Here is a 26,588-nt window from a genome sequence, read left to right as displayed (position 1 = left end):
AGCACTGTCCTTTGAATTTCTAGAACTTTATATAATTTCTGGGTACTTTAATTGTAGGGTTGTAGCCAGACTGATGAGATTTTTTCTTTTAGAGATTTTATTTATTTATTTGAAAAAGAGAGAGAGAGAGAGAGAGAGAGAATACAAGCAGGGGGAGCAGAAGGGAGAGGGAGAAGCAGGTTTCCACTGAGCAGAGAGCCAGAGGTGGAGCTGGATCCCAGGACACTGGGATCATGACCAGAGCTAAAGGCAGACCCTTAACCTACTGAGCCACCCAGGCACCCCTGATGAGATGTTCTTGAAGAACTTTGTCTGGAGAATGAAGAGACATTACTGATAAAAGGAATGACTGACACTGAATTAGCATTAAAATATATTAGACTTCATTAAACATTTAAAATCACATCAATAACAGCCTTCAGTAAAACTAACAAAGCACATTAAAAAAAATCCCCCTCCACTGTTATTCTTGGTTTTCATTGTCCTAAATTCTTTTGCATGCATAAAACTTTTTGTTGTGCTTTTAAACTTCATTTTTAAAAAATTATGTATTTGACACAGAGAGAGAGGAGAAAGCATAAGCAGTTAGAACTTCAGAGGGAGAGGGAGAAGCAGGCACCCCACTGAACAGGGAGCCCGATGTGGGGTTAGATCCCAGAACCCTGGGATCATGACCCCAGCCCAAGGCAGATGCTTAACCAACTGAGGCACCCAGGCACCCCTTAAACTTTATTTAACTCTTCCATATTATATGATCTTCGTAATTGCCACTTAAATGGCTGCATAAAAATCGAAGGGGATGATGTAATACAATTCACCATTAGGTTGGTCCCTCATCTCCCTTTTGTTATTAATCGAACCTTGCAAAGAACATCTTTTGTATTATTATATATCAAGAATAAATTTCGAAGAGTGCAATTACAGGGTCAAAGGGCAAGGTACACTTATTTTTCTTTCATTTTCTATTTTTTTCCTCCTGAGATAACGAAATACAGTTTTGTATGAAAAGCTTTTCATACACTGATCTCCACGGTTTATCTTGCTAATAATCCTTTAAGGTATTATCGTCAATCTCCTATCCTTGGAGATACCGCTGGAAAAAGAGCCAGAGCAGGCAGGTATCCTGATCTCGTCCACCAGGTGAGTCCTGGATGGAGGTGGCAACGACGATACCAAGAGCAAAACACCCCAGGGGATTTCCTGGAGCCCTCGGTATGGGAACTGAGTCTCTTCCCTCACCCCACCGACGCTAAATTCCCAGAAGGTCGCGGATTTGGTTCCAGCCTTACTCGCCCCAACCTCTTAGAGCGCTCTGCACGCAGTGGGCGTCTAATAAATGCAATCTGTGTCGCACGGACAAAAGCTCCCTCACGTGGGCTGGACACTAAGCCCCTCCCGTTGCCACGGAGCTCGGCGCCGCCGCTTTGCTCCTTTGCCCGTTCTCTCCCCAAATTCTGTGTGGGACCCTCGGCTGCAGCGAACCCCACCCCCGCTTCATCGCCAGAGTCCAGGCCCGCCCGGGCTACGCGCCTCGCGCCCCCGCGTCCCGGGAACCCTGCGCGCGCGCGCGCGCCCGCCCAGGCCCCGCCCCTCCTGCCCCGCCTCCCGTCTCCTCCCCGCCCCCCGGAGCCGAGGAGTGGCGGCGGCGGCCCCAGGACCCGGTTCCCTCAGACAAGAGGGCGGGTGGAGGAGGAAGCGGCCGAGCCCCGAGTCCTGCTCTGGCGCCGCCGAGCACCGCCCGCCTCGGCCGACCAGCGCCGTGGGCTCCTGGGCCTCGCCGAGCCGAGAGGAGGGAAAGGCGGAGGCTGCTGCGTGCGGGCGGCGGGGGCGCGGGCGCGGGCGGAGGCGGCGCGGTCGGCCGCGGCTGCCGCTTTGTTGTGCGGCCCGGGCCGAGGAAGGAGAAGTAGGAGGAGGGGGGAGCTCGGAGTCCCGCTCCCTCCGCGGCTCATGGCGACGACGCTCGGCACATCCGGGACCCTCCGGCCGTGGCGGCCGCGGCGCCGGCTGCTCGGGCCCCAGCCCCGGCCGCTGTGGTGACTCCGCCGCGCTTCGCCCTCGCCCTCGCCCCCGCCCCGCCCCGCCCGCCCGCCCGCCGGCCGGCCCCGGGCCCCGCGCCGCGGCCGCAGCCCCGCCGCCGCCGCCGCCGCCCCCGCCGCCGGGGACATGTCTAACCCCGGGGGCCGGAGGAACGGGCCCGTCAAGCTGCGCCTGACAGGTGAGGGGGGCGTTGGGAGGTGGGCTGGGGCAGCCGCGAGGTGGGCGAGCTGGAGGGGGTGCCTGTGGCCTTGGGAAGGGCCAGGGTCGGGATCAGTGGTGAGTTAGGGGTCGGGGACGTGGGAAGGCCTAGTTCAGAGGGGGAGTAATGGCAAAACCACTCGCCCTTGTTGGGAAATTCTTGAAAAAGCCGACAGTGTCTCGGGGGTCTTTTGTTGCGGGGAGGGCTGCCCCGGTTGGACTCGGAGGCGGATTTGAGGTCGGAAAGCCTTGGCCAGGAGCACGACTCACTCCGGGGCCTCGGGGAGCGGCCCCTGGGCTGCTGCCCAGGTGGGGTCTTCGAGGGGATGAAGAGCTCCTGCGGCGGGGATTATTGAATCCGACCGCTGACTGCGCGCAGTAAACACTCCTTAAAGATGGAGCGCTTAACGGGAGGGTGTGTGTGTGTGTGTGTGTCTGTGTGTGTGTGTGTTCCCGGCTTGTTAACTTGTTCGCCCACTTATGCCCGCGTGCAAAAACCTTCATTCTCGGCCGCCAGCCACAGCAGCCGGTGCCACACACCTGAAACGCATGTCTTCGGGAGGGGAGGAGGCCGGGGTGGATTTTTCCAGTGTGTCCTCCTGGTCCGACTACTCCAGCTCTTTGTACACTCTGTGTTTTGGAAGTGTTTGATTGTAGGGTAGAATGTTTGGGGTTGTTCCTTGTAGGCCGCAGAACTTGTGTCTCACTTCTAACTCTAGACCTGCTTTAAGAACACTTTTTTTTTGGGGGGGGTACATTTCTAAATATGTGCTCATACAAACTTGCAAGCGAAGTTTTCTCTCACCTCCTTTTCTAAATGGAAAAGAATGTATGGAGGGGTTGCTAGGGAGAAGGCTCCTCTCTTACAAAGTGTTTATGAATCCAAGTGCATTAAATCTTTAACAGTACAGGTACATTTTGCTTACACTGTCATGTTTGGTATTCTTACATGGTCGTTTTAAGGACATTTTATTTTAAGGACGGATTGTTTTTGGTTTGAAAAGTGGAGTTGAAATCACTGTAGTTATTCTAGTGTCACCGTTCACTATTAAATTATCCAAGTCGTTGTTGGGGTGTATGGTGAGAAAGATGATTTTCCTTAGAGGTTCTGTGTGTTATCTGTGTGCGCACGCGCATGTGAGAATAAACTGTGATTATGTTTACACTAGACGATGAGATTTATATGGACTAATTTTGTAATTGAACGCTTGTGTGTCACATCCCAGTCTACTGGCTGAACTTTAGAGATAAAAACTTGCAGTGAATTTGATATTTGAGAAATTAGCCTGGCTATAAATTGGCTGCGATTTTAAAAATAAGACTTTTTTGACAGTTTTAAACTGGGGAATACTCCTTGGGGAAAATAGCAGAAATTATGAACTGAGTGGTTCTTAATGGAAAACCAGGATTGGGGACTCCCCCCAACAGCATGGCCCCCATTCAGTTTCCTTACAGAACCTTTATAAGGGATCTTTGTTGCTTTAGAATTATCTACTGAAGTTCCTCTCAGCAATCAGTCCTGTGGCAGTGATCATGGAAAGAATCTGTGATTCCAGGTGTGCAAAAAGCATCAGAAATAGGCTTTTGGCCATTTACTTCCTTCTAGGCTATGTGCATAATGAGAAAATGAGGGAGAAAACAAATATTTTTGTTTTGTTTTTTTGCAGATACAACGAATTTGAAGTTTTTAGTGTGACTCAGTAGATCTTAAAGTGTTTATTTGTGGTTTTCTTACATCCTATGATACATTATAAAAATTCATGAGTAAACTTAGGAGAAAATATGACACTTCTTTTTGGGGCTGGGGAGAGGGAACACTGGACTAAATTTATAGAGTGAGTTTTGTATTTTTAGATTTTTCTGAGGAATATAAAATACATTTTGTCCCCTTAATTGTAAAAACATTGGGTATTTGTAAAACCATTGGGTATTTGTCTCTGTCATATTTTAAGAAAAAGCTATTCAGATATTAAAAAACATTGCCCTCTCCTTTTTGGTTACATTTGGTGGCTTCTATTCTATTCTGCCAGGAAAGTAACTTATATTTTTTCATTTTTGTCCATTTACAAATTAGATGGTATAGATTTTAACAAATAGATTTCAAGAGCTGGATTCAATTAGCAGCTTTTTAGGACATAAACATTAAAGGGTTAGATGGAAAAGATTGTTTTGACTGACTGGATAAATGACAGGGCTGTGTTTGATGTGCGTCCAGGAATTGGTCTGGAGCTGGTGCCCAACTTTTCAGTCCATCTTGAGAAGCCAAATAAAATATTTAACCTAGGCCTCGTTTTGTTTAAAAAAAAAAAAAAAAAGTTGATTCTTTGTTAAGACCTTAAGAAATGTTTGGCATACCTTTAGACTAAGTGTTTAACAGTTCATTTAGATCCGGGTTCCATAATAGAGGAAAATCACTTAAAAAAAAAAAAAAGGCACATCCTACAGTGAATTTTTATTTGGTTTATAATACACTTGGGCTGTAAGATGCTTTAAAATTATTGTTCTTTGCTTTAAGTCAGCACCATACTAATATTTTAAATTTGTAGAGCGTCTTTGATTCCATGGTGCTTTATGAACTGTACTCAGTTATATCTTTAACATAGAGTTGCCCCCTTAAAAAAAAAAAAAAACAAAAAAAAAACCCCATAGAGTTGCCCCCTTACCGAAAGGTACAAATAATTCTTGCATGATCGCGCGCACACACACACACACACACACTCATACACATATACTGAAGAAGAAGAAATATTTGAGCCATAAGGTCTCTTCCCACAACAGATAGTAGGCTTTTCCACATATTATTCCTTAGCCCACAATCACCTATTGAACTGCTTGGTATTTTTAATGCTAAGGAGGCAGGGTTAATTTAATCCCACATTTGAGATTCCTCAGGCCATTGGTGTTAAAATCTGGTTTGGTCCATCAAGTACTTTGATTGTCTTATGACACATTAACACTTAATCATTAAAATAGGCTATAGGGTAAAGCTGTCAGTTTCAACTGTTATTTCTGTAGGGAATTGATTATAAACTTTGTATACAGTATACTTATGAATATCTGATACAGACTTTTCTTACAGTGCTTTGGATAGAAAATATTCTTTGTATTTGGTTACAGTAAAGAAATGGGGTAATTTTTTATATCATTATTGTTTTTAAAAACCAAAGATTTGAAAAAGCTGTTTAGTATAATTTCTGACATTTAAATTTCTTAGATATGGAGAAATAACTGATTACTTCTCCAGAAGATTTATTGCAGATCTTTTCGTAACCTAGACATTTTTGTATGCTGTTCCTCATATAATTTATTTATAAAACCCTTGGCAGTAATGAGATTAACCTTGTCTAAAGCTAAAGGAAAATCGACTTTAAAAATCCCACTTTAGATATGCTGGTTACCGTAGTAATGTTTTACTGTATATCTTATTGATTCAAAGCTTTAAAAATTACAACTTGATTGTATCTCACAGGTTTCTAAGTAGGGGCATTAGCTATTTGAATGTCCCCAATTCATTTTATTTTCTTGATTTTGAGGAGGAAGCTAATGTGGCTTAAGCCCCTTCCTTTTGTTTTGCCTCTTCTAGTGTAACATTCAGACATGCAGGGGAACCTGGTTAGGTTCTTCATGTAGTTTGGTTTTCATTGGTGAGTAAAGGGTGTGTGTGTGTGTGTGTGTATGTATGTATCATGGATTTTACTTTTTTTCCTATTGGTTGAACTGTAACTATCATATACTATCATGTCACTTATTTTCCTTACCATTTAGCATATTTAGCATAAAACCAATTTTCAAGGTAAACAAAAGGCCACACTTTAGGCACAGAGGATTTTTATTGTAGACATTTTTGATGTCTGTTAAAGATTTTGAAGACTTTTAAAGATGTACTGTGTCCTGTTTTTTCAAATAGACCACATCTAACAGAACTTAATATTTTATTTATTATTCGGTATCATTATGAATATAAATTACTGTCGGTTGTAGTGTGTAGTATAAGGATATCATCATGGTGTATAGAGAGAATTGTTTGGCTATGTAGTGATAGTAGTTTCACCCCATTTTTACTGCTTTTTGTCTTTTTGCTGTCGTTTTTGTTTACTGTTACTTTCTCTGTTATAAGGACGCTGAACCCTTGAAATGCACTGTTGTAATCAGCATTGTTGTGTGTTTCTGTATGACTGACAGGTTTTGAAGGTTTATTAAGTGCCAGACACTGTGTTAAGTTTGTATTTATTATCACTGTTAATTCTCACCGTAGCTCCAGGAGGTAGGGAAAAATTGGGGGAGGTTAAGTACATGTCAGAACTCCAAATTATTAAAGAACTTGTTAAATGTCTAAGATTTTGCATGGAATAATAAATACATTCCACTTATTTGGAATTACCCTTGCCCCTTGAGATTCTTGCTCATCTTTTAAGGTTCAGCATAAGATTTACCCTTATCCCTAGAACTTTCCTTGACCTGAGTTGGCCTTTCCTCTGTGACTAAGAGACTCTTCCTCTGGTATCAGACCTAACTTAATGAAGGATATTTATTGTTTCTATGCTGTAAGCTCTAGGAAGCCAGAATCTTTGTTTCAGCATAAATTAAGGGGTTTTGGCATTTTATTGAATGAATGCTGGAGATTTAGAAGTACTTTTTTTTAGTTCTTTATTCTTTGTGCCTAATGCGCTAGATATGAGTGGCAAGAAGATGAGGCTAGACAGGGACGAACCCAATTTGGAACTTTTTATGTTTTGCTGTTAGATTTTTTTTTCTTTTTTTAAGGTGGTGGGAATCATTGAAGGATTTTTAGCTTTGATATCTTTGATGTTTAGAAACAGTCTTGGGGCAGTAGGGAGGATGGACTGGCATGGGAACTGGGAAGACTGATTTTAGAACAACCAGTTAAGAGGATGCTACATAACAACCATTGTTCTTACTTTTTTTGTTGTTATAACTTGTATTTCTAAATTTTTTAATACAGATAATTGCTGTAAACTTCTTGGTGTAGATAACTTTTTAAAAAGGATTATTTTTCTGGAATATTTGCACAGAAAGAGTGCTATTTCAGGGGCACCTGGATGGCTCAGTCAGTTAAGCTTCTGACTCTTGATTTTGGCTCAGATCATGATCTCAGGGTCCTAGGATGGAGCCCTGAGTCCAGCTCCGTGTGCAGCCGGGAGTCTGCTGGAGGAGTCTCTCCCTCTGCCCCTCTCTTTGCTTACATGCTTTCTCTCTCTCTTCTCTAAAATAAATAAATCTTTTTAAAAAAGAAGAGTGCTATTGCATTATTGGGTGTGTATCTTTTATAAGTTCTTTATTAATTTTTCCTCAGGCTGCTTCCTATAAGAATTGTGCCTATTTAGGGCAGCAGTGAATAAATAAGTGTACCTTTTTACTATCCTGTTATAAGTACTGGGTCTTGTTTTAAAATTTTTTGCTAATTTCATAGAATATAGGATTTAAACATTTACTTGTGAAGTTGAATATTTTCCTGTTTATTAGTGATATTTCTTTCTGTTGACTCGTTTGGCCTTGTCCTGCTTATCTGTTAGGGCCTTTGTGTTTTTCTTATTGATCTGCCTGAGAATTAAAAATGTTAATCTGTTGTTAGATTTGCTACAAATGTTTTCCCCAGTCTTTTTTTTTTTTTTTAAAGATTTTATTTATTCATTTGACAGAGATCACAAGTAGGCAGAGAGGCAGGCAGAGAGAGAGGAGGAAGCAGGCTCCCTGCTGAGCAGAGAGCCCGATGTGGGGCTCGATCCCAGAACCCTGGGATCATGACCTGAGCCGAAAGCAGAGGCTTTAACCCACTGAGCCACCCAGGCGCCCCTTTCCCCAGTCTTTTATTTGACTTTTAATTTTTGACCATTTTTGGACATCAGAAATTGTTGTTTTAGGAATCAAATCTGTTCAACTTTTGTTTTTCTTATTCTATTACTTGGAAGGCCTTTTTCTTTAAGAGGCTTAGTAAATATTTAAGTACATTTTTAGTGTTTCTTTTTTTTTTTTTTTTAAAGATTTTATTTATTTATTTGACAGACAGAGATCACAAGTAGACAGAGAGGAAGGCAGAGAGAGAGGAGGAAGCAGGCTCCCTGCGGAGCAGAGAGCCTGATGCGGGGCTAGATCCCAGGACCCTGGGATCATGACCTGAGCCGAAGGCAGAGGCTTTAACCCACTGAGCCACTCAGGCGCCCCAATTTTAATGTTTCTTAAAAGTCGTTTAGGTAGATACTTCTCCCCATGGTTTCTACTTAGTGATCTCATCATTCTTGATTAACCCATTCTTCCTTCCCACAGTGATGGGAGATCTTTTTAGTTATGTTAAATTAGTTATAATAGAGTCCTATTATCTTGTCCAGTACCACACTCTTTTCATTATTGTAGCTTTATAATTCAGTTTAATATGCTCATTGTGATGGACATTCTTTTTTGCTAGTTTAGCTTATTGGCCTTTCCACACAAATATTAAAACTACTTAAGTTTTTTTTTTTTAAAACGTTTTCTTTATTTATTTGCTAGAGAGAGCGCACGCAGGCACAAGTGCACAAGCAGGGGGAGCGGCAGGCAGAGGGAGAAGCAGACTCCCTGCAGAGCAAGGAGCCCCATGCAGGACTCAATCCCAGGACCATGACCTGAGCCGAAGGCAGCTGCTCAACTGACTGAGCCACCCGGAGAATCCCTAAACTTGTTAAGTTTGAGAAGAATTGTCTTTGGGATTCTAATTAGAATCACCTTACTTTGGGAAAAAGAGGCATGTAAGTGTATTAAATTTTTCCTCCTAGGAGCACACTATGATTTTACTTTCATTTAAGCCTTTGTCTGTATTGCTCAGAGTAGTCCAATAATTTTCTACGGTTTTTTTAGATTTTATTTATTTGAGAGAGTGAACGTACGTGTGTGTGCATGAGCAGGGAAGCAGGGGGAGAGGGAGAAGCAGACTCCCCTCCCTGAAGAGCAGGGAGCCTGATGAACGACTTGATCCCAGGACTCTGGGATCATGACCTGTGCCGGAGGTAGACGCTTAAGCAACTGAGCCACCCAGGTGTCCCTAATTTTCTATGTTTTGATGTAATTCCAGCTAATTTATACTTGTGACATTTTCATTATATTTTCTAATCTTATTAGTTATTGCTTGTATTTAGGAATACAGCAATAGGTAATTTTGCTTGATTAGAGCAATTTTGTTGAATGCTAATCCTGCTAGTATTTCACTTGATGCTAGTTTTCCAGTTACCAGTTTTGGGCATTTTTTATAGTTGAATGTTTACATTAAAAAAATTTCTCTTCTTTTGGATTTTTCCACTAAAGTATAATTAGTTTAGAAAATGAGGAACTTCATGTTAGTTTTAGAATAATTTCTGAAGGCATAGAGTACTTTTTTAAATACCACATTTGATATACTAAGAAGTATTGACATACGGTATCCTAAGTTTAGCAGTTTGATCTCTTACTAAAAATTGACAGCAGACATTAAACTTAAGTTTTATTTATTTGTTTTTTTAAGTTTTAAGATAAACCCTGGTGATAATGAATCGAATAATACCTAAAATGTTAGGTAGGAATTACTACATAGATGATTGCACAAAGGTTATTTCTTTTTTCCCAGAAAGTTTCCTCATGCTCCTTTACAGCCATTCTCCTTCTCCCATCTCCAGTCCTTGGCAACTCTACTTTACTTTCTTTTCTTTTTTTTAAAGATTTTGTTTATTTATTTGACAGAGATCACAGGTAGGCAGAGAGAGAGGGGGAGGCAGGTGCCCCACTGAGCAGAGAGCCTGATGCGGGGCTTGATCCCAGGACCCTGGAATCATGACCTGAGCCGAAGGCAGAGGCTTAACCCACTGAGCCACCCAGGCACCCTTTACTTTCTATCACTATGGTTTTGCCTTTTCTAGAATTTTAAGTAAATGGAATTGTACAATATGTAGTCTTCTGGGCCAGTCTTCTTTCACTCAGCATAGTGCTTTTGAGATCTATCTTGTGTATCAGTTGTTTGTCCCTTATTCCTGGGGAATGTTGCATTGTACACATATGCTCCATTTTGTTTATCAAGTCACAAATATCCACAGACATTTATGCTTTCCAGTTTTTAGCCGTTACAAATTAAACTGCTGTGAACATTCGAGTATACCTCTCTTTGTGGGAACATGTTTTTATTTCACTTGGGTAAATGATTAGATTGTTGGGTCATATGGTAAATATGTAAATATGTGTTTAACTTTAAAAATATCTGCTAAAGTGTTTTTCAAAGTTGTACCATTCTGCATTTCTACCAGCAAGAGTCCCAGTTGCTCCCAGGCCTAGCTAACACTTGAAGCTTGAATACTTGCTTTTGTCATCTTGGGTTTTAGCCATTCTAATTGGTGTGTAAAGATCTCATTATAGCTTTAATTTTAATTCCCTTATTGACCTACAGTGTTAAGCATCTTCTCATGGTCTTAGTTGGCATCTATGTATCTTTGGTGAATATCTGTTCAAATAGTTTGATCATAATTTAAATTATTTTTTTATTATCAAGTTTTGAGATTTTTTTGTGTGTTCTGGATACAAGTCCTTTATCAGATACGTGTTTTGCAGATACTTTCTTCTATTTTGGGGCTTTCCCCCAATAGTGTTTCAAAAAGCTGAAGTTTTGAAGTTTGATTTAGCCCAGTTCATTAGTCTTTCATTTATGATTCATTCTTCTTATGTCCTAAGATATCTTTTCTTAATCCACAGTTCTAAAAGTTTTCTTCCATGTTTTCTTCTTTGTTATAGTTTTAGCTTTTACATGTACATCTATGACTCTTCTAGTTAATTTTTTAACATCGCGTGAGAGGTAAGGGTCAAGGTTTTTTTTTGTTTTGTTTTTTTCCTTCCCCATATGGTTATCTGATTTTCCTAGCACTATTTGTTCACATGCTTTTGTATCTTCCATGGCATTGTCTTGGTACATTAGCTGAAAAATCAGTTGACAGTATACATGTAGTTAGTTCAATTTCTGGACTGCATTCTGTTCCTTTAAGTTATAATTCTATCCATTATAAGTTTATCACTTATAAGCCACACTTTCTTGATAACTGTAGCTTTAACATAAGTCTTCTGATTTCAAACAATGATTAAAAAGCTTTTCATAAACATTTTGATAAGTTTAATAAGCATAATTGAATCTTTAATTTAGGATCCTGTAATGATTTAGGATTTTTTTAATGCTTTGGAGCCATTATTTCATTTATTCAGCCAATAAATACTTACCAATTTCTTGACATTTGTAGACATTGATTAACAATGATATATAGTACCATGAATGGAAGTACAGGAAATCAGAATACACCTTGATTGGGGGGGTCTCTATTTTTCTTCTGAAAATTTCTATTATGGACCTTGAAAAAATTTTATTATTTTTCTCTCTTACTGATGAAAGTGGATTGCAACAGGTATGAGTTAACAAGGTTTGCCTGTTTACTAGCTTTCAGCTCCCTCAGATCATTTTTGGGAAAAGGTGGGATAAAAAGCATAAACATATGTAAAATGTAGCAGTAGAAAGGAAAGGATATACTGTAACTGTTAAATGTGTGTTGGATTATAGGTATTTTTTAAGTTGTATTATGAGCATGTATTTTCTATAAGACAAAGGAAGAAAGTCAATTTTATTAAAATCTCAGCAGACTGGGGCACCTGGGTGGCTCAGTGGGTTAAAGCCTCTGCCTTCGGCTCAGGCATGATCCCAGGGTCCTGGAATCGAGCAGGGAGCCTGCTTCCCTTCCTCTATCTCTGCCTGCCTCTCTGCCTACTTATGATCTCTGTCAAATAAATAAAATCTTAAAAAAAAAAAATCTAAGCAGACTATTTAGTTGAGAGAAGATAGTATGAACAGGAGGGTCGGATGTTTAACCGACTTTACCATCCACGTGCCCCAGACTTTTTTTTAAAAGATTTAAAAAATTTTTTATTTTTTATTTTTTATTTATTTGAAAGAGAGCAAGCACAAGCACAGGGAAGGGAGAAGCAGGCTTCCCACTGAGCACGGAGCCTGATGCGGGGCTCAGTCCGAGGGCACTGGGGTCATGACTTGAGCCGAAGGCAGACATTTAACCAACTGAGCTACCCAGGTGCCCTGATTTTTTTTTTTTTTTTTTTTTAAATTTGAGAGAGAGAGACTATGCGTGCACCTGTGAACATGGGCAGAGGGAGGGGCAGAGAGGGAGAAAAAAATCTCAAGCAGATTCCACCCAAGTATGGAGCCCCACAGGGAACTCAGCATGGGGCTTGATCTCATGGCCCTGACATCATGTCCTGGGCTGAAACCACGGGTCAGTCGCTCAACCAACCGAGCCACCCAGGCTCTCCTAAGCAGACTTTTTTATTTGACCATAGTACATTCCTAGGAACTGTCACAAAACGGACATCTGTAATGTAGATCTTATTTACTGTGTAAGGTATATTTGGTAATTTGTGGGGAGGCAGTTGGGATGTTGTGGAAAGAGTATAGAACTTGCAGAAAATTTAGGTTCAGGTCCTAGTTAGGCCACGGTAGGCTTTGTCCCTTTAAGTGTATCACTTACTTTCTTGGTGGGCGTGCTTTTAGTTTTAAGTGCATGCTTAAAATGACAGTATTATTTATTTTAAGATTCTGCTGGACAAGAAATAATGTATGTGATAAGTGCTTTTCAAGCTGTAAAGTATTATGTTAATGTATTTTGTCATTTTTGATCAAAGACTTTTAAATGTTAGTCATAACCAATTATATGCTGTTATTTATAGGAGCAAGTACAACATTAGTAGGGATTCATATGGGTATCTGTTTAATATTATGTCTTATAAAATAGGGACAAATGTATATTTTGGGGGTACCCAGTGTATCTTAAAGAATTCTTATAGTTAGATAAGCTACTGCATTATAATTTTTGTCATTAACTCATATAACAGATTAATTAGACAATTAACTGTGTTCTCTCCCCTCCCCCTTACTTTTGGTGAAAAGTAGAAGAGCTTTGGAGAATAGTTTGATTAGCTCACAGTTTTGGAGGTGGTGAAACTGTTTAGATCCAAATCCAGTCTTTAGTGACTTAATACATTTCCCTGTAGCTTGCTGGCACTTTCAAGAATAGCCCGTAGTTTCACCTCTTGTCAGTAGGTGGGGATATTTCTGCACAGGTAGATGTCAGGAGTGTGTTAAGACCTGTAAAACTGAAAAGTAAAAGTCTAAATGAGTGTACTTGAAATAAATGGAGTTGGAGAATTAGAACTATAATTAGAATATCAAAGGTGACACTGGCTTTTAATGAAAATCCATATTTTAGGTATTTTAGGGTAGACTTTCTTTTCTTTTTTAAGATTTTATTTATTTATTTGATAGAGATCACAAGTAGGCAGAGAGGCAGGCAGAGAGAGAGGGGGAAGCCGGCTCCCTGCTGAGCAGAGAGCCTGATGCGGGGCTTGATCCCAGGATCCTGAGACCATGACCGAGCTGAAGGCAGAGGCTTACCCCACTGAGCCACCCAGGCACCCCTAGGGTAAACTTTCTTATATAAACTATATACTACATGTGTTATAGGAGTAGATACAAAAATTCTTTTCATTAAAGTTGCAAACATAAGTAGCTAATTACTTCTTTCATTTTTGTATATGATCTTAATGTCATCTGGCTTTAAAAAGAACTATTTCTCTAGTGAAGAAGGAGAAGTTGATTGGTCAGATTACTCAGAATCATATGAATTTAATACTATAAAAAAGTTGAATTTTTTAAAAATTGAATTTTGGGAATTTTGTAAAAGAAGAGGATGAGAAAATGTTTTTAATTTAAGAAAAGTGAGATGACACTTGATACATGTGCTACATTCAAAATCCCTAAGGTAATACTTGATACATAGTATATGTTCAGTAAGTATTTGTGAATAAAAGAGTGATTGAGAGGGTACTTGGGTGATCGGTGGGTTTAATGGTCCAACTCTTGATTTCAGCTTAGGTCGTGAGATCAAGCCCTTCAGTGGGGAGTCTGCTTGGGACTCTCTCTCTCTCCCTGTGCCCCCCTCTCTCCCGTGCTCTCTTGTATGCAAGCGTTCTCTCTCTCTCTCTCTCTCAAATAAGTAAATATATATTTTTTTAATGAGGAAATTGAAAAAAAAAAAAAGCTTACCTGTCTTTAGGACTTCATTTGAAACAAATAATAGGATCTCTCTTTGTGATGTCATTATTGAATTAATTGACATTTTACCTTAATAATTTTGACGGAAGTTATAAACATAGAGGACTGAAGTATTCGTTCAAGATAATAGTTGACTTCATGAATAGAACTCTTACCATACTCTGCAAAACTTACTTTTTTTTTTTTTTAACTTTATTTTGGGGGACCTGGGTGGCTTAGTCAGTTAAGTGTCTGACTCTTAGTTTCGGGTTGTATCATAATCTCAGTGTTGTGAGTTTGAGCCCTGTGTCAGGCTTCATGCTGGGTGTGGAACCTGCTCAAGTTTCTGTCTCCCTCTCTCTCTCTCAAAAAAAAGGGAGGGGGGTAGATTTTATTTTTAAGTAATCTCTATACCCAATGTAGGGCTCCAGCTTACAACCTGGAGATCAAGAATCACATGTTCTACTGACTGAGCCAGTAGCTGAGCCAGACACCCCCAAAATTTACTTCTTAGCAAAGTAAAGATCTGTCTGGTAATCACTGCAAAAAGATCTGTTTTTGTAGCATCACCTAGAAAATTTACATATGTTAGGGAGATAATTTTTCAGAGCCCTACAGTTTCAAAGTATTCTCATTTATAATCTAACTGCTGTTCAGATCCCAACTTTGTAAGTATTCTGAACCAGTGACAGAGAATCTTTATCTGATGAAAGTTTTTTCTTAAATCTTATGAAGAGAATAGTAATAGATTTTTGAGGAAGCAATTGGTACAGCTATTCCAGTTCTATAGAAACGAGGCTAGTTGAACCAGAAGTCCTTTGTAATGAATTACGAATCCTTTTAGAGGCACCAGGCTGGCTCAGTCAGTGGAGCATGTGACTCTTGATCTTGGGGGCGTGAGTTTGAGCCCCATGTTGGGTGTACAGCTTACTGTAAGAAAAGAAAAGAAAACAAATATGAACTCTTCTGTATTTTAATTTCCTATTTTTTAGTTTTGAATTTTTAAAAAGATTTTATTTATTTGAGAGAGAAAATGAGAGAGAGCCCACATGAGAAGGGGGAGGGTCAGAGGAAGAAGCAGACTCCCTGTTGAGCAGGGAGCCCTATGTGGGACTCAATCCTGGGACTCCAGGATCATGACCTGAACCAAAGACATTTGCTTAACTGACTGAGCCACCCAGGGGCCCAAATTTTTCTTTTTTCTTTTAGGTGGGTAAGAAAGCTTAGGTAGGAAACCAATCTTTTTAGTACTTTAAAATGGGATTGGTGATGACATTTCAAATTTCTTCTGATTTCCAGTTTGGTTAACTCTTTTTTTTTAAGATTTTATTTATTTGAGAGAGAGGGAGATGGGGGTGTGGGGGAGAGTGCAGGAGAGAGCGATTGTGTGCCTGAGTGGGTGGGGGGGCACATGAGGGAGAAGCAGACTCCCTGCTAAGCAGGGAACCTGATGCAGGGCTCAGTCCCAGGACCTTGGGATCATGACCTGAGCCAAAGGCAGACGCTTAACTGACTAAGCCGCCCAGGCGGCCCCCCGGCACCCCCCCCACCCCAGTCCTTATCTTCCAACAGTTGAAGGACGTGAAAAAGTTGTTACCTGACCATTAAAGATAGTTTTCCTAAAAAAATAGAGATGTCAAGTAAATGCTATTATTTTCCAAAAAATTAAAAAAAATCATGGTAGATTATTGTGGGGTTTTTTTAAATATAACTCAAAGAATTAAAATGATTTGATGGCATTGCTGTAATGAAACTCCTTTCATTTCATCTACTTAGTGAAGACGTTTTCTTAGCACTTACGATTGTAAAAATGCAAAATAGGAATAGAATATTTATAATATTTACAATAAATTATATTTGCTCAGTTGAAAATAAAACCCCATCCATCTCATGGAGAGATGCATTTCTACCTCTTTTCTTCCTTCTTCCCTCCTCCTTTTTTTGGCTAATTGGTTCTAATCAAGAGGCAGGAAAGGTCTATGCATTGTTTGGTTGGTCTGTCTCACATCTTTCTTAAACTATAACCCGGCCCCACCTTTTCTTATGCTTTTCACATTTTCCCATATCTCCCAAATTTTTGCCAGTGCTGTTTTCTTACTTTGCTTCCTTACCTATTCTTCCTGCCTAATTGACTCACCAATGAAGGCATAGCTGAAGAATAATCTCTTATAAGAAGTCTTCCCAGACTTCTCTGGGCTTAGGTAGCTATCTCTCTCTAGTAGTTGGAGTGCTTATAGGAAGCAGGTAGCATTCTCACTATAGGTGAAAGAGATAGTCATGAAGGGATTCACTTGCAACAAATGGACGGGGTTAAGAGAATACACCCAGGAGCAGTGCAGCACCTGGGGTCTATCTAGCACCATCTTTGGGCCAGCAAGGGCGAAGGAAGAGAGTAGTTATAGGAACCCAGAGAGACCTTTGCTGTTGCTTCTTGTTTACTGAACCCAGCAAGGGAGCCTGGATTGTGTGGTCCATAAAAGTCAGCCTCCTAGGGCACTAAGCACTGGGTCAAGGGTGGAGAGTGGATCTGGAGGAGCAAGTAGAGAACATCCAGTATACCCTTGTTTATACTCCTGCAGCGCCTTAGCGCACTTCACTGTGCTGTGTATAGTGCTGACTTAAAAATTCATTGGTTGTATTGATGTTTTCCTCGTAGCACTGTGAACTCCTTTGCAGCTATAAACTGACTCTTACTCATATTTGCATACCCCTGGTGCTCATTAGATATTTGTTAATTAAATGAATAGAAGTTTTAAAAAGAACTGGATGAGGTGCATAAATTATTTTTTTAAAAGACTTTATTTATTGTAGCGCCTGGGTGGCTCAGTTTATTGAGCATCAGCCTTCGGTTCAGGTTGTGATCTCCGGTCCTGGGATTGAGTCCCACATCGGGCATGCTTGTCCCCTACCTGCCATTCCCTCTTCTTGTGCCTGTGCGCTATCTCTGTCTCTCTGTCAAATAAATAAGTTTTTTTTTTAAGGATCTTATTTATTTGACAGAGAGAAACAATGAGAGAGGAAACACGAGCAGGGGAAGTGGGAGAGGGAGAAGCAAGCTTCCCGCTGAGCAGAGAGCCCAATGTGGGGCTCCAACCCAGGACGCTGGGATCATGACCTGAGCTGAAGGCAGACATTTAACAACTGAGCCACCCAGATGCCCCAATAAATAAAATCTTAAAAAAAAGATTTTATTTATTTATTTGACAGAAAGAGGGATAGAGGGGGAGAGAGAACACAAGCAGGGGGAGCGGCAGACAGAGGGAGAGGAAAAGGGAGAAACAGGCTCCCTGCTAAGCAGGGAGCCTGACTCCAGACTCTATCCCAGGACCCTGGGATCATGACCTGAGCTGAAGACAGGTGCTTAACTGACTGAGCCACCCAGGCATCCCAAGATACATAAATTAAAAAGTCCGTCCTACTTAGTGGTAATGTGTGGTGATTCTTAGTTCAAAAGAGAGTAAATCTAATAATTTTTGCTTGGCTTGGCAGTTCTGATGCTTCTGCAATAACTGGCTCACTCATTTTAGTTGAAGAGAGGTCAGGGATTGATTTGGTCCATAATAGATAGCTATTATATTTAGAAGGATTATAAGGCAAGACTCTGAGTTGGCTGCTTGGTGGCCTGGTAAGTATATTTATGCACTTTCTTTTGCCATAGGAGAATCATGATACAGGGCAAAAATCTGGAGAGGCTGTCAGGCTAATTATGTTAAGTTCAGGAAGAAGGTGACTTACTTATTAGACTTTCTATGCATTATGACATAGCTTTTTCAAGTCTCTTATATATATGAAAGCTGGTCTCTATCAGCAAAATTCTTCCTTATTGTTTGCCAAACAAATTCTTTCTCTCCCCCTAATTAGTTGAACTAATTATCATATTTACTATAAAGACTTGTTAGAATTGCTGCATAAAAAATTACTGCAAAACTTAGAGGCCTAGGGGCTCCTGGATGGCTCAGTGGGTTAAGCCTCTGCCTTCAGCTCAGGTCACGATCTCAGTGTCCTCGAATCGAGAGCCCCGCATCAGGCTCTCTGCTCAGCAGGGAGCCTGCTCCTCCCCACCCCCGGCCTGCCTCTCTGCCCACTGTGGTCTCTCTCTCTCTCTCTGCCAAATAAATAAATAAAATCTTTAAAAAAAAAAAAAAAAAGAACTTAGATGCCTAAAACACAAAGAATAATTTTATTATGTCTCATGGTTTCTGTAGGTCAGGAGTTTGGGAAGGATGGTTTTGTCTCAGAGTCTGTCACGTGTTTTATTCAGATGGTGTCTGAAACTGGAATAGCTGGGGGCAAGCTGGGCATTTATCTCTTCAGGTCATAAGAGAGCCTCTCCACGTTGCCTCTCTGCACGGGCTAATTTATGGCGGTTCTAGGGCCGTTATACTGCTAGGGTAACTGATGCAGGCCACCAGCAGGACTTGTCCAAGGAATAAGGTGAAAGCTACATCTTCTTCTCTGGAGTAACCTAGGAAGTCCTTGCCACATTTTATTGGCTACAGGCAAGTTAGTTCATTACAAGCTCTTCGAGATTTAAGGGGAAAGAACATAGACCTCATTTGTTGATGGAAAAAGTATCGAAGAATTTGCAGCCATTTAAAAAATTGTCATAGGTGGCAGTGGTGGCAGCTGCTGCTGCTATTTCTTGGTTTGTGGGTTGAACTACATACTCTTTAGTATCCTAATCTAATAGAAATCACTTTTCAGCTTTTATAATTTATGTTCTGCCTTTGAAGTTTACAAGAATTTTATTAGAGAGCACTTAACAAGTGGCATACAAGTTTTCCACAGCTTCTAGAAGAGTTATGATAATTTGTTTTTAAACTATAAAAATCCAGTGTCACCTGGCTGTCTCAGTAGGTAGAGTATGCGACTCTCGATCTTGGGATTGTGAGTTCGAGCCCCACATTGGGTGTAGAGATTACTTAAAAATAAAATTGAACAAAAGTATAAAAATCCATAAATTTTGGTGAATTATAAAAAAGATAGTGGAAACAAGCAAACTGATGAAAAGAAAGAAGGCAAATACAGTTTGAAGAAAATAATTTATGCAAATATAAAAATTTAATTCTTTGATTCTCTGGAGTGATTTATTTTTTAATAAAGATTTTATTTTTTTGACAGAGAGAGATCACAAGTAGGCGGAGAGGCAGGCAGAGAAAGAGAGGAGTAAGCAGGCTCCCCACTGAGCAGAGAGCCCAATGTGGGGCTCGATCCCAGGACCCTGGGATCATGACCTGAGCTGAAAACAGAGGCTTTAATCCACTGAGCCACCCAGGTGCCCCAGGATTGATTTTTATATTGAAAAAATATTATAGTTCAGGGCTAAAAATCAAATAATTTTAGTGTTTCCCCATCAGATCTGTGTTGTTTTTCTTTTACCCTTTTTTAACCCATTGTCCACAGAGTAGCTTCATATGTTTAAAAAAAAAAAAGGTGAATTGGGTAATTTTGCTCCCTTGCTTCAGATTCTCCAGTGGCTTTCCATTATGTTTTGAATGAAGTTGACATTTTTGTTCAAGATCCTGTATAATCTGTCCCCTGGTGACTAGTCTTTCCTTTGCTCATTTTGTTACAGTCAAATTAATTTTGTTTTAACTTCTTGAAAAGGCCAGTCTCTTTCCCATCTCAGGCACTTGATGTGTATGTGTTTTTGGTTTTGGTTTTGTGTGTGTGTGTGTGTGTGTGTGTGTGTTTTGCGGGGTGGGGAGATGGGGATCTTTTTTTATCTTGTTGTTACTTAATTTTCTGTGTCAGTTTAAGTATCATCCCAAAGAATTCCTAAATGTTCTGTCTAAAGTAGCTTCCAGGCTCATTATTGTCTATCACAATATCCTGCTAACTTCAGAGGACTTAATACAATTCTTTTTTTTTTTTTTTGAAGATTTTATTTATTTATGAGAGAGAGAGAGCACAGAAAGGGGAGGGCCAGAGGGAGAAGCAGACTCCTCGCTGAGCAGTGAGCCCTATGTGGGACTCAATCCTGGGACTCCAGGATCATAACTTGAGCTGAAGGCAGCCATTTAACCAACTGAGCCACCCAGGTGCCCAATGCAACTCATTTTTATATTCATTTCTTTACACACTTATTGTCTTTAAAAAAAATACTTGTGATTTAGACTAGTTTTAGATTTATAGAAAAATTGGGAAGATAGGACAGAGAGTTGCTATATATTCCATATCCAATTTCCCATATTATTAACTAATCCTGGTATCGTTCATTTGTCACAATTAATGAATCAATAATGATACATCATCATTATTTAATTTAACTTTGTTTACTTAACATATAGCGTACAAGTTGTGGTACTGGTTTCTAGAGTAGAATTCAGTGATTCATCACTTATATACAGCACCCAATGCTCATCACAGGTGCCCATAACCCATCTAGATCATCTCCCAGTCATCTCCCTCCATCAACCCTCATCTTGTTCTCTGTCATTAAGAGTCACTTGTGCAGGGGTGCCTGGGTGGCTCAGTTGGTTGAGCAACTGCCTTTGGCTCAGGTCATGATCCTGGAGCCCCAGGATTGAGTCCCACATTGGGCTCCCTGCTCAGTGGGGAGTCTTCTTCCTCTGACCCTCCTCCCTCTCATGTTCTTTCTCTCTCCCTCTCTCATTCTGTCTCTCAAATAAATAAATAAATAAATAAATAAAAAGTCACTTGTGCCTTGAATAATACATTGTTATTAACTAAAATCCACACTTCATTCAAATTTTCTTAGATTTTACCTAATGTTGATCATTGTCTTTCATCTCTACTAGATTGGGAGCTCCTGCGGGCAGGGACTGTGTGTGTTTCATTCACCTAGGGTAATATTAAGTAAACACTTGGGAGGTACTCTAAATATTTTTTGAAAGAATGACTGTTAGAAAGATGTCTCAGTTTATAGACTAACCTCTTTCCCATTTTAGGTGAGTATCTTGCTTAGGGACATCATGCGTGTCTTTCTACTAGCCATGCTAGATTGCAAGGTCCAAGTCTCCAAGTTGATAGTAGAAACCATATCTTGTCATATCTAATTTGCTACATATAGGGGTGAGTTTACTGGGAAACTCATGAAGCTGGTGAAATTCCTGAAACTAATAAAGCTTAATGGAGGGACCCTGGCAATGAGTTCACATGGTCACTTAAAAAATATCTTTTATTGGTATATATTGTATACATGGGAAGTGCAAAGATTATAAGCATCCAGCTTGATTTCTCACAAACTTAACACACCTAAATAACCAGCACCCAGATCAAGAAACAGAACATTTCCTATATATTATCATGTACTTATGAAGAATTTGCAAATATCCTAACTACAATCAGTTAAGATTACTGTCTCTTTTTTCACTGACTTCCCTTCTATCACACTTGGTGGCACTGGAACAGCTGTAGGCATTTTGGGCATCTGGTTTTGGGGAAACCAACATTGGGGATACATTTAATTTGGTTTTAGCAGGATACGTTTATTTGGTTTCATAGTCCATGTATTGTCAAGGTATTGTTAGCCATCCCAGTTTAGGGATAGTTTCTAGGAGTACTAAATATTATTATGTTAACTCACCTGGCATTGTGACATAAATGTGCAGACCTAGAAATGGTACAGTAATAGGAATGTGTCCCATGGTTTCTGGCACCCTGAAGTATGTGGTCAGTGAAGGAAAAAAACAAGGTTTGATGCCAAAAGCCAATCTGTGAAAGTTCTTCCAAATCTTAAAGCTTCATATGAAAAAGACTTCAGAATTTTCCCAAATTTGACCACAATCCTAAAAGTTTACATAACATTACCAATAATGGACCTGGGTTAAAAGAAACTTTTTGAGGCCAACAACAACAAGAAAAATATGTTCAACTATGCTAGAGGAAGGACTGAATTATTTCTGTGTTGTCTCTGTAGAAATGACATAAAAGTCATGAGGAAGTGCGCTACTGGTATAAGCATTGACAGATCAATGGAATGGAATTGAGAGTCCAGAAATAATCTCCTATACCTGTGGTCAGTTGATCTTTGACAAGGGTGCCAAGACCATCAATGGGAATAGGTTTGTCTTTTCAACAAATGATGTTGGAAACAACTGGACATCCACATGGAAAAGAATGAAGTCGAAGTGCCACCTCACACCAAGTATAAAAATTAACTCAAAATTGGGGCGCCTTCTTAGGTCATGATCCCAGGGTCCTGGGATAGAGGCCCACGGCGGGCGCTCTGCTGAGCAGGGGGCCTACTTCCTCCTCTCTCTCTGCCTGACTCTCTGCCTACTTGTGATCTCTGTCAAATAAATAAATAAAATCTTTAAAAAAAAATTGACTCAAAATGGATTAGCGACCTAGTTTAACAACTAAAACCATGAAAAATTTTAGATGGAAACACGAGACCTTGAATACGAAATGACTTGTTAAATGACACCAAAAAGCACAGGAAGAACAAATTTGACTTCATTCAAGCTTTAGTGCCTCTTTGGCAAAGATTCTCATACACTGTTGGTGGGAATTGAAAATGCTGTTCAGTCACTGTGGCAAAAAGTTTGGCTGTTCCTCAAAAAGTTCAACATGAAATTACCATTTGACTCAGCAGTTTCATTCCTAGGTATATAACTAAGGTAATTGAAAACGTAGGTTCACACAAAAATTTATACATGAATGTTCATAGCAGTTTATTCATAATAGCCAAAATAGTTGGGTGGAAACAACCCAAATGTCCATTAACTGATTAATAGATAAAATTTGGTTTATCTATACAATGGAATATCATTCATCCATAAAAGGGAATGAAGTACTTATACATGCTACAATATCAACGAACCTCAAAAATATGCTGTGTGAAAGAAGCCAGACATAAAGGATCACATATTGTATGATTCCAGTTGGCAAATCTATGACACATAAAGTAGATTAGTGGTTGCCTGGGTATTGAGTTTCTTTTTGCAGTGATGGAAAAGTTCTGGAATTAGCATTGGTGGTTGTATAGCATTGGAAGTATACAAAAGGATTGAATCACACAGTTTAAAATGTGAATTTCATGTTATGCAGCTTTAATCTCAATAAAACAAATTGCAAAAAATCTGTTATGGGAAGAGGTAAAGAGTACACAGCTGGAAAATTAGAGCAAAGTTATAGGGCTGTCAATAAATAAAAAATGTTATTTTCTGTTTTGATGTGGTATTTGTCAGCTTGTTAAAATTTATGATTTTCCCAAACTAAATTGACTATTTGCTTTCATACCTAATTTTATATTTTTAAAGTGGGACCCTCAAACTGTGTAAACTCTGGGCTTCACAAAACCTGGATGCACCCTAGTATATATGTTAGTATCAAATAATCATTCAAGAACCATTGTCTTTTTAAAAAATATTTTATTTATCTGTCAAAGAGTGTGAGAGAAAGCAAGCAAGTAAGCACAAACAAGGGGGAGTCACAGGCAGAGGGAGAAGCAGGCTTCCTGCTGAGTGAGGAGCCGGATGCTGGACTCCATCCTAGGACCCTGGGATCATGACTTGAGCTAAAGGCAGACTAACTGACTGAGCCACCTAGGTGTCCTGAACTATTGTCTTTTTAAGCATGGGAGATTGAACAAACGTTTATTTCTGTTCTCTCCCAAAAATCCATTTCATGAGAGTGAAGGGATACAAACAGCATATAACTATAAGAGCAAAAAGAACAGGAGACAGCACATTAAGTGATGTGAAAAAATTTCAGGAAGCTGGAAGGTGGTTGGACTAGGATAATATTTAGCTGAGAAAGTAGAATATAAAGAGTATCTGCAGACAGGTATGCCAGATTTCTTGCAGGATTCCAGCTAGTTCATGTCACAGATCTCTAGAAGGGCCTCAGGAATTGGAGGCACTCTCTATCTCTGAGGCTGCAGGTGAGATGGGAGGCAGCAAACAGGAGATGGTTTAGTCTATAAATGGTTCTGTACATACTTCATCCCAGGCAGATTCATTCCAGGCAGGCAGGTGACTGCTCTTCTTCAGCCCTCACAATAAGTGTCTTATTTTGTGGAGAAAATTAACCAAACTGGCTTCTGTCCCAGGGATACCTGCCACTGTGGAAGGTGAGAGAGAAGTGCTCACCTGAGAGTGGCAACGTCTTCAGCAGTGAAACTCCCAGCCCCCTTGCACTGCTCAACTCCAAGAGCACTAGCAGCCTGTTGTATCTTTTACCCTTTATGAGGAAGGCTTTTCTGGAAAAAATTGACAGCTCCAGAGATCACAAATACTAAGTCTCTTAATGAAACCACTAGGTCACCCTGCCAGACACCCTACAGTGAAAGTATCAGTAGCCAGTAGGGGGAGGGAGGGTCTCACCACTGAGTCCTTCAACTTTTAATTTCACATGAAGAATTAAAAATGGCACTGACTTCTCAACAGCAGTTTCAGAACTTCGAAAAGAGTTGAGCTATGCCTTCAGTATTCTGAAGGAAGATGATTTGTAGCCTAGAACCCAGCCATTTGTTCCATCAAGTATGAAGGCAGAATAAAGGTCTTTTGCATGCCAGATCTCAAATCCTGTCCACTTATTCCTTCTTTTTTTTTTTTTTTAAGATTTTATTTATTTATTAGAGAGATTGAGATCACAAGTAGGCAGGGAAGCAGGCAGAGAGAGGAAGGGAAGCAGGCTCCCTGCTGAGCAGAGAGCCGGATGCGGGGCTCGATCCCGGGACCCTGAGACCATGATCTGAGCCAAAGGCAGAGGCTTAACCCACTGAGCCACCCAGGCGCCCCTGCTTATTCCTTCTTAAGAAGATACCAAAGGATATGCCCATCAAAATGAGGGAGCATACCATGAAAGAGGAAGACACAGGTGATTATACCCTTGTACGTCAAGGGAAAGGCAGATGGTGGTGAAGGAAGGTCCTAGGGCCATAAACCTAAAGTCAAGGGTAGGGGACTCTACCTTGAAATTTTATGCGGCAACTGGTGTATTTTTGTCTTGAGAGAGGATCTATACTAGACCCTTGTTTATAAATGACCAAAAGCCAAACTTGTGAAAATGCATTGCTAGCCATGAACATTATCACGTTTTTAGTGTTTAATCTGTAGGTGAGATGGTATATTTAAAAATTTTTGAGTTTGAAAGTCTTTTTTTAAACTTAAAAAAAAAAAGATGAAAAAAAAAAAGATGTATTAGAGACAGACAAGCGTGCGCATGTGTGGGGAAAGTGAGAGGGAGAGAGCAACTTAAGCCGATTCTGTACTGAGTTTGAAGTCCACCGTGGGGCTCACAACCTGAACTGAAACTAAGAGTCGGGATGCTTAACTGACTGCACCACCCAGGTGCCCTTGAAAGTCTTTTTTATTAGTCAAGTTAATTACTTTTACTGTCAGAACTGGTTTTTTTTTTCTGCTTTTGTCAATTACATTATGGCTTTATTGCTAAAATACTTGCTAATAGAAACACTCAAGTTTTAAAGCTGGCTGGGAAGCAAGTAATTACCTTAATCTGGGATATGTGGATCTTTAAGAAGTCTGTGGATTGGTTCCAGGTGAGTACTGTGTATCCCTTAGGTTGTATGTAAAATTGTATCTGTGGATACTTTTTTTTTCCCCCCTGGCATTAGGTCCAGTTTCATATTATAAAAAAAGTATCTTAGGTTAAGTGGCTTACTCAGCAGTGGTCTCCTGACTCCTGTTTTGGTGTGCATTCCCCTGTTTTGTCATGCTGTCTGCAGAGTTCTGAATTAGTGTACTTTAAAAGTTTTTAACTTTGCTATATAGTGAGAAGGGGAAAGATCAGAGTTGCCTTGATGTGGGTAGTCAGCTTGAACTATGAAGACGACTTGGTACTTGTTCCGCTATTGCAATTGACTTGAGATGAGTTACCTGGTTTTTGTATATTTTGTACATGATTTTAAAAAACTAAAAAGGGGCGTCTTGGTGGCTCAGTCGTTAAGCGTCTGCCTTTGGCTCAGGTCATGATCCCAGGGTCCTGGGATTGAGCCCCACATTGGGCTCCCTGCTCAGTAGGAAGCCTGCTTCTTCCTCCCCTACTCCGTTAGCTTGTGTTCCCTCTCTCATTGTGTCTCTGTCAAATAAATAAAATCTTATAAAAATAAAAAACTAACAAAATGAATGAGTTAAATGTATATGCATGGCAAATTTAGATTGTATAGAAGATTATACAGTGAAAAGATTAATTTCCATTCACTTCCTACTTTCTTAATGTGGCTTCTCCAGATGTTATCAGTTACCAGTTTTTTTTGTTTGTTTTTAAGTTAGTTTTCTTTTTTATTTTCATTTTTTTATTTTTAAAGATCATTTATTTATTTATTTGA

The 26,588-nt window shown here is 40.0% G+C and overlaps 1 protein-coding gene across 1 annotated transcript in view; it reads left to right on the top strand.

Moving 5' to 3' along the window:
* Positions 1-2,715: 2,715 nt before the first annotated feature.
* The window catches only part of SMURF2 (SMAD specific E3 ubiquitin protein ligase 2), a gene marked incomplete at its 5' end in the record, with an annotated part of 115,754 nt that continues 91,881 nt past the window's right edge, over positions 2,716-26,588 (top strand). Inside the window, one exon of the mRNA XM_080826672.1 lies at positions 2,716-2,824. Within this exon, the coding sequence (XP_080682798.1) occupies positions 2,716-2,824 (109 nt within the window). The remainder of the gene's footprint in view (positions 2,825-26,588) is intronic.

This window comes from Martes martes (assembly GCF_963455335.1).
Source record: "Martes martes genome assembly, chromosome: 16".
Taxonomy (NCBI): Eukaryota; Metazoa; Chordata; class Mammalia; order Carnivora; family Mustelidae; genus Martes; species Martes martes.
This window is presented reverse-complemented; position numbering and strand designations above follow the sequence as displayed.